We start from the raw sequence: 7,736 nt of genomic DNA, 5'->3' as shown, positions 1-7,736 counted from the left end.
AGCAGTATGGAGATTTTGTGGTGTAAATTATGTGTTTTTTTGGACGTTTTAATCTGGGGCGCCGTCAGCCTCCATTAGGTGGAGTTGTGTTGCTACCCACTCTCCCCTTGGATCTCTGCAAGTGATGTGAGGACTCTAAAACTTCACCTGAGCCTCCCTCAGCATATGGGTGAGTAGATAATGGCTGAATCATTTTTGGGTGCACTATCCCTTTAAGGCAGTAATAATTTCTCTGTAACTGCGTGTGACTATTTCAATCAGAAGAGACAGAAGAGTGGGGCGTCAGTGGGTTAGTGGATAGAGCAGGTGCCCCATATACAAAGGCTATGTCCTTGCTTCAGCAGCCCGGGCTCGAATCCAACCTGCGCCATCCCCCCAACCCCCCACTTCCCCACACGCCACAGCCGCCCTGTTCATCAATGGCAAAAAATGCCCAAAAAATAATCTTTAAAAAAAAAAGAAGAGACAGAAGATGAAGTTTAGTATGAAATATAAGTGTACAGATTAACAGATGATTTGTACTGATAAGATTTAACAGAAGTCTTTGGCACTTGGACACCGAACGGAGATTATTTGTAATCATGGGACATCTGAGTGGCAGCAAAATAAAATAAAATAGCACAGGTACTGAGTCACTATTTGCTTGGCATGACAGTTAAGGCTGCATTTCACCCTTTGTGGGTACTACAGGTTTAGTGGCCACAAAAGCTGCACAATCCTTTTGTTAACTGGCCTGAAAGTGTCTCCAGAAAATATTATTCCACAGGTTCATATCTTAAAATCAACAAATAGTGCATTTAATTTTTATCAGTTCCAAACAAACTGAGCTGACCCTGACTGCTGCAGCTGATAGCAGCAGACTGAATGGAGCAGTCTCGGCTTATGTATCTGTGAATGTGGCAGCCATCCTGTTGGAATCCACCCGCTCCTCCAGACTGTGGAGCTTATCAGGATCCTCATCTGGAGTCAAACTATCAATCCCGCTTGGCTGTCACAGGACAGCTCCATGTCACAGGCTGACAGGCTGAATTAGTTCTCCTGAGGGGAAATGCTGCCTCTCTCCATGCTGTCGTCGCTGATACAGTTTCAGTGAAGTCACAGTGAGTGACATCAGGCTGACAGACTGGAGGAGTTGTGCAACACTGGCTGTGTCTTTTTAGTTTGGTACCTTTTGGCCAGACAAGTGTAACACAAACTTAAAGGTGCATTAAAAACGATCCTGCCTGCATGGTTTATGGTCTGATTATTAACAAACTTGGGCCCAGACACACAAATCTGACATCAAAGAACAACTGGTGACAAAGGTCAACTGTTGCCTCAAGTTGCCTGTGTCTTGGCAAAAAGGTTGCGCTTGAGCACAGCGCAAAGACTACAGCCAACGGCCTAGTAGTCCCTATGTTCTGCACCTGTGTGAGAGGAAATAACTCTCCATACCAGCAAGCAGCGTAGACCGACAGGACAGATTGAAGACAATAGTTAGCCAGTTAGTACGTTACAAACAAGACAAGGGCCGACTAGTGACAATGTTGTGTGACACACCACAAACACTGGGGTGACTGACGCTCACCGACGGCCAACAATCAGCCTGGTGTGTCAGGGCCCCTATCCACTCAAGACACTGATCCAAAACTGCTCCTGATGAGCAGGCCAGAGCCTTGCATGGTCATCGTCTGGATGAATATGAGGCATGTTGAAGCACTTACTTTTCTTTTTAATATATATCTGTACGGTTTATTTAGCATAAATTCTCTAGTTGACCATCAGTTGCTTGAGCTTAGAATACCAACTGTTAACTGTTCCATCTTGACTGATGTTCATGAAGGCAACCATCGATGAGCGCTAACAAACTATGCTCAGACGTCAGCTTTTTACGTACGTGATTATTTCTGCTGGCTAATGCTAAGATGATTATAGCTTGCAGTGAACACTGGTGAATGTAAGTCGCCTTCCTCTGAGCTCTGTTTTTTGACTCCAACTGTTTGGTGCTGAGCAGGTCAGCTCAAAGCAGGGGAGAGAGAACCCAAGCAGCAAAGTTGCTGGCAGGAGGCTAAAACTCTGTATAGCTGAGGGGAAACAGCAGAGGTGATACTTTTCACATCACGCAATGATCCAATTAACCCGAGCGATGAGAATTTATACCAGACCAAACGCAGAACTCACTGACATTTAAATTCTGGAAAATAAGAAAACAAACATGACATGTCTTCGTTTATGCTCCTGCTTCAGGTGCGGTGGCGTTTGTGTTGTCTCTCCTGGAGCCAGACCCGGCAAAGAGACCCAGTATCAGAGCTGCGATGGAGGAGAGATGGATCAACGAGGGATATGCCAAGAAACCACTGCACACACTGTCTCATAAAAACAGGTCGGTAGAGATCTACTGTGCGACTACACTTTGACACACTGACAACAGACAGGCATTACAAACATTTTCTGCAGAATTCCATCCATTTTCCGTAGCCGCTTATCCTGTTGGGGGTCACGGGGGGGCTGGAGCCCAACAGCTGACACTGGGTGAGAGGCGGGGTTCACCCTGGACAGGTCACCAGACTATCACAGGGCTGACACATAGAGACAGACAACCATTCACACTCACATTCACACATACAGACAATTTAGAGTCACCAATTAACCTGCATGCACCTGGAGGAAACCCACGCTGACACGGGGAGAACATGCAAACTCCACACAGAAGGGCTTACCAATTTTGTTATTGTAAAAGGTTCTGTCCTGTATTTTTTGAATACATCTAAACATGAGAAAAATAGGGGAACTATGTAAATTCCTTCTATATTTTCACATTTGTTTTTTATTACACAATATTTTTACTCTAAGTGTGTGTGTTTGTACCATGAGAACAAAGTGAGAAACAAAGGCTCTCCTCAGGGAAAGCTCTGCAGCAAACACCACAGTGTGGGAAAAAGAAAAAAGAGGGAAATCTCTGAGAGTTTTCTAACAAAACGAACATTTTTGTGGTCAGTAGGGTAACAGCTTTGTGTATTACAGCATGACTAAAAGGCTTTTATCACTTTACGCAGTGTGGAAATTCAATCATGTATGGCTCCTCTTGGAAATAATACATTTTCTGAAATCCACATGAATGAAGCAGGAACAGTTCCAGCTCCGTTCTGCTCACAACTGAAAACCATAAAGCCAGAATCCTTCAGTTACTGGTCCCACTATTCCTCACCAACAAATCCTTAATGACCTCTAACATTTCTCTCAGCTCCGCTCTTCACACTTTATCTTTCTAACTGTTTTTTTATCCCCGCTCTTTCTCGTTATTTCCCAGGCTGAGCCCAGAGGATCTCAACTCGTCTGTGCTGGCGTACATGACGGAGACGCTGGGCTACTCGCTCTCTGAAATCATTCACACGCTCACCATCAACCGACCGTCCGCCATCATGGCCTCCTATCACCTGCTGCTCAACAAGCTCAGCAGGAGCCAGAAGGGAGCCAAGGCCAGCAAGGTTCACACCTCATTTCTAATCACACACACACACAGACACAAATGGGTTGTGCAATGCAACTATTCTCATGTTCTGCTGTGAAGGTTTAACAGCTTATAATAACTGATTTGGCAGAAACTGGAAAACAATGACTGGACTCTTCCGAGCAAGAACACATGGAGAGAGAGGCACAACACTGACTCAAAGACTCAGCAACAGGTAATTTTGTCAATGATGTCTTAAAAACAAACACAGTGATTATCTAGATATGTTAAAGTTGTAGTGTTCTATTAAAGGAGAAGGATTTTTACTGTCAGCAAATCCCAAAATGGACTGAAACCAACAATGATTTAGTCCATTGCTCAGTACTTTCTGGCTTCTCCAACTCTGTCTTTGGTACTCACCTCCAAGCCCAATCAGTCATTCTCACTTCTATGACGACATAAATTGTTTTTAAAACTGAGTCATGAATAGACAATTTTGTAAACTTTAATGGTTAATGTTACTCAAACAGGAGGAAGTGGTGCATGTCTTGGGGACTATTTTAAGCTGTGGATTAATACACCTGTAGCGCACAAGTCAGTATTTACAGGAGCCGGAGGGTTTATGTAGGATTAAAAGGAAACTACAGCTCCCTCGTTCATGGTAATGGAGGAAAGAATCAACCCAGTGCAACAGTGTGGCTCACTGATGTTGTTTACTGCAGAGAAACTCAGTTTTTATTAACAGAAGATTCAGATTCAGACTTCTTTTATTTGTCATTTTAATTATGCACATCCATATATAAAGAAAAGAAATGCCTGAAAATGCAGACCTGATCAAAAATTTGACCGCATAGCTGACGAAAGGGACCAACACTCTGGGCAACCTTTGAAGCTGTACTATTTGAAGCAATTATCAGAACCTCCGTCAAGTCTGTGTTTAATTGTGCAATCAGGCAGTTGTAAAGAACAGCAAGGTTGTTGGTGTTATCAGGCTTAAACAAGACATACAGTTGAATGTCATCAGCATAACACTAATATGATTTACCCATAAACTGGCTAATAATTTGACCAAGTGGAAGCAAGTACAAAGTAAATAATGTAGGACCTAAGACAGAGCCCTGATGTACGCCACAGAAAAGAGCAGCAGTATCAGAACTGAAAGGACCAAGAGACACAGAGAAAATCTTTCTATCTGAAAGGTAGGAGCAAAACAAATGTTTTGTGCAGATTGTTGCTCTCCGCACACACTAGAACAGAACTGTTAAATTAATCATTACATGTGGGGTCTGTCACATTTTCAACATCTGTTAAGATTCGAAAAAGCTTTTCATGTGGGCTAGACTTTACTGTTTAAGGTTATTTTAGATGACTACAGTCTTGGGCCTCCTGACATCGAACCACCACTTGTTTTCAGAGTGAACCAACCAATGAAAAAGGCTCGAAACAGTCCAGCAGGCCTCTGAGAGCCCAACAGACAGCTGAATGTCAGAGCAACAAGAAGAGGTCTGAGGAGCTGCACAGGAAGGACCACAGAGAGGACGCAGAGAACCGTCCACCTTCTCCATCTCTACCCCAGCTTCCTCACTCTGCCTCCCCTTCAATACCCCCTCGCCTCCCCTCCCCCTCCCCTGCCCCTCTTTCTACAGAGGATGGAGCCACTGATGAGGAGATCGCCATCACCTTGGACACCAGAGAGACACTGTTTCCTGAAGGTGAGGATTTGTAGTGTATACAGAAACAGAAGCTGCTCACATTCACAGAACAGTGTGTGACTGTACTGTATCTGTATGTGTGTGTTCCAGTGTCTGTGTTCGGAGACAGGGAACTCGTCCATCTTTCTCCTCCTAAAAGCTCTGCATCTCAACTCTGTGACTCTGCCCCTTGCCAAGTCCCGTTACCCCCCGAGCCAATCAGAGACAGCAGCACATCGAGGCCGATCCGACACACACACCTGCTCAGGACGACTCAGTCAGACGGGGCGGCAGACCCTGGGTCAGACTGCTTCCACGACAACCGCCACCAGGACGACCACTCTCATCACCTGAGCATCAACGAGCGCCTGGAGAAGCTGCAGACGTTTTATTCTTCAGAGAAGAGCGGCATCTCTCCCAGGATGCTGCTGGAGGCCGACACACACACCACACACCCCTCAGACAGAGACCACCTGGGTACCATGGAGACGACACGGACGTCACCCTCTGCCCCACTGCCCCGCCTGCGCAACGTGGGGCTGAAAGATGGACGAGGTAGGAAGATGACATGGGTAGGGTTGACCCGACCTGGGCCCCCAGGACTCCTGGTGAACGGGTCTAAACCTCCTGCCTTCCCCTCGCAGAGACAACATACTTTGGTCATTAAGAGCCTCCGGCAGGAGAGGGGCAAGAGACGGGATCTGTCGTCAGGAGCAGGAGGAGGAGGAGGAGGAGGAGGAGGAGAGAGAGGGACGGCAGGAGGAGGGCTGAACGGAACAAAGAGGAACTCAGTTCAGTTACGTTCATCTCTCCAGCGTCGGGTGGCGGACCTGAATCTGCCGCTGCTTCCTGCAGCCCTGCAGGGGAAGACAGATAGGAAGAACCAGCTACACAGCATGGACTACTGATAGATGGGAGGACACAATAGAGAGGCAGTGATAGAGGCCAGAAAAGGTGCAATGAGAGGAGAGGATAGTCCTGAGGTTGGTGACACATTTAGGAAGCAGTTAAGCAATTAAAGGTCCAGTGTGTAGGATTTAGGGGGATTTAGTGGCATCTAGCGATTAGGACTGCATATTGCAACCAGCTGAAACTTCTCACGGCTAGAATTCCTTCATTGTTCAGGAGGTTTTTACCGAGGGCTGAAATATCTGCAGAGGTCTCTTCCTCTACAAAACAAACAGACCAAGTGATTAAAAAACGATAAAAACACTGAATAAAACAGCTGCATGATACAAATTAGTGTTTCTCCGATGCTGTTCGGCTTGTTAGACACGCCATTAGCCCAGCACCTGCTAATGTGTGCTCACCTTTTTTCTTCGATAACTTAAGATCCAGACATTCAGGAGGGTTTTTGCCAGGAGCCAAATTATCCACACAGGTCTCCTCCTCTTCAAAAGAAGCAGACCCAGTGATTTAAACTGGTAAAAACACTGAAAAGAGTTGTGTCACGTAAAAAAATAAGTGTTTTTTCTATCCTTTCATGGAGTGGGGCCGATGTGAAAACATAAATGGCCCTTTAGCTATGTTTGGTTTGTCCATTCTGGGCTTTTATAGAAACATGGTGGTACAACATGGTCATTTCCTGGACCCGCTCCCTGTGTAGGTATGAACAGCTCATTCTAAGGTAATGAAACACAACGGCTTTTATTTTCAGGTGATTATACACTAAAGAAAACATACTTATTAGTATGTCATATTCCATTTCTGTATATCCCCCTAAATCCTACACACAGGACATTTGAGAAATACTGGCCTGTATTAAAAGAAGTGCCTGTTTTATGTTAGATTTGTAAAGAATCTTTGTTTTTTTTGGGTGCCTCCAGTGAACAAAGAATTCAAAAATGGAGAAAATTCATGATGAATAAAAATAAATGGGGTCCACGTTTAACAAAGGCAAAACTACGTCAAAAGGGTTCGAAATTCACCAAAGTCACACAATAACACAAACAAAGAAATTGATCAAGGCAGCAGCAGACCCGCAGCTCCTGTGTTCAGCGAGGTTAAATTACTGTAATTTTCAGTCTGGATTTCCAGAGAGCATAGATAAGTTTCACTTAGTTTAGTTCCCTGTCAGAGAGGGTTGTCTGTTTGGGAAGTACTGAGCATACAACTCGAGAAATGAGACTTGGATTATACTATACGAGTTGGGTAAGAGTTTGTAAAATGGATGTTGCAATATAGTTTTGCTGTTGTCAAACACGAAACCCTTTTACTTCAATTTATGAAGAATTGACCTATGGCTAAGTCCCGCCCTCAGACGCGATGAGCCAATCACAGTGCGTATAGCCATTCCCATACACTCGGACATTCTCTGCCTGGACGTCCATTGAAATGCATTACAGAAAGTCAGTTTTGTTCGGTTTTATGAGCTTTCTCTGAGATTTGAAGTTTAAAAATGGTCAAACGGTGTGCATGGGGTACATGCAACTCTGACACAAGGCATCCTGAGAGGCTGGGCGACGAGGTGTATTTTTGGGAACTGCCCATTGGTTCGACACCCCATTGTTCCGACCATATTAAACTCATTGTTCCGAAGTCTGTTCCGAAATCATCATGATGCCCTGTGGTTAAGGTCTGGTTAGGTTTAGGCACAAAAACCACTTGGTTAGGGT

General features: G+C 44.9%; 1 protein-coding gene across 3 annotated transcripts in view; it reads left to right on the top strand.

The window, feature by feature from the left end:
* The window catches only part of LOC126398977 (hormonally up-regulated neu tumor-associated kinase), a 987,429-nt gene that overhangs the window by 189,170 nt on the left and 790,523 nt on the right, over positions 1 to 7,736 (top strand). For 2 of the 3 annotated variants that reach the window (XR_007570838.1, XR_007570837.1), the window contains 5 exons: positions 2,227 to 2,362; positions 3,290 to 3,467; positions 3,582 to 3,665; positions 4,845 to 5,142; positions 5,233 to 7,706. Coding sequence is in view for 1 of the 3 variants with exons in the window: in XM_050058670.1 (XP_049914627.1) it covers positions 2,227 to 2,362; positions 3,290 to 3,467; positions 3,582 to 3,665; positions 4,845 to 5,142; positions 5,233 to 6,029 (1,493 nt within the window). In the remaining 2 variants the exon portion in view is untranslated. Of the gene's footprint in view, positions 1 to 2,226; positions 2,363 to 3,289; positions 3,468 to 3,581; positions 3,666 to 4,844; positions 5,143 to 5,232; positions 7,715 to 7,736 lie in introns of those variants that run through there. The other variant, XM_050058670.1, reaches the window with a different exon arrangement.

This window comes from Epinephelus moara, chromosome 12 (genome assembly GCF_006386435.1).
Source record: "Epinephelus moara isolate mb chromosome 12, YSFRI_EMoa_1.0, whole genome shotgun sequence".
Classification (NCBI taxonomy): Eukaryota; Metazoa; Chordata; class Actinopteri; order Perciformes; family Serranidae; genus Epinephelus; species Epinephelus moara.
This window is presented reverse-complemented; position numbering and strand designations above follow the sequence as displayed.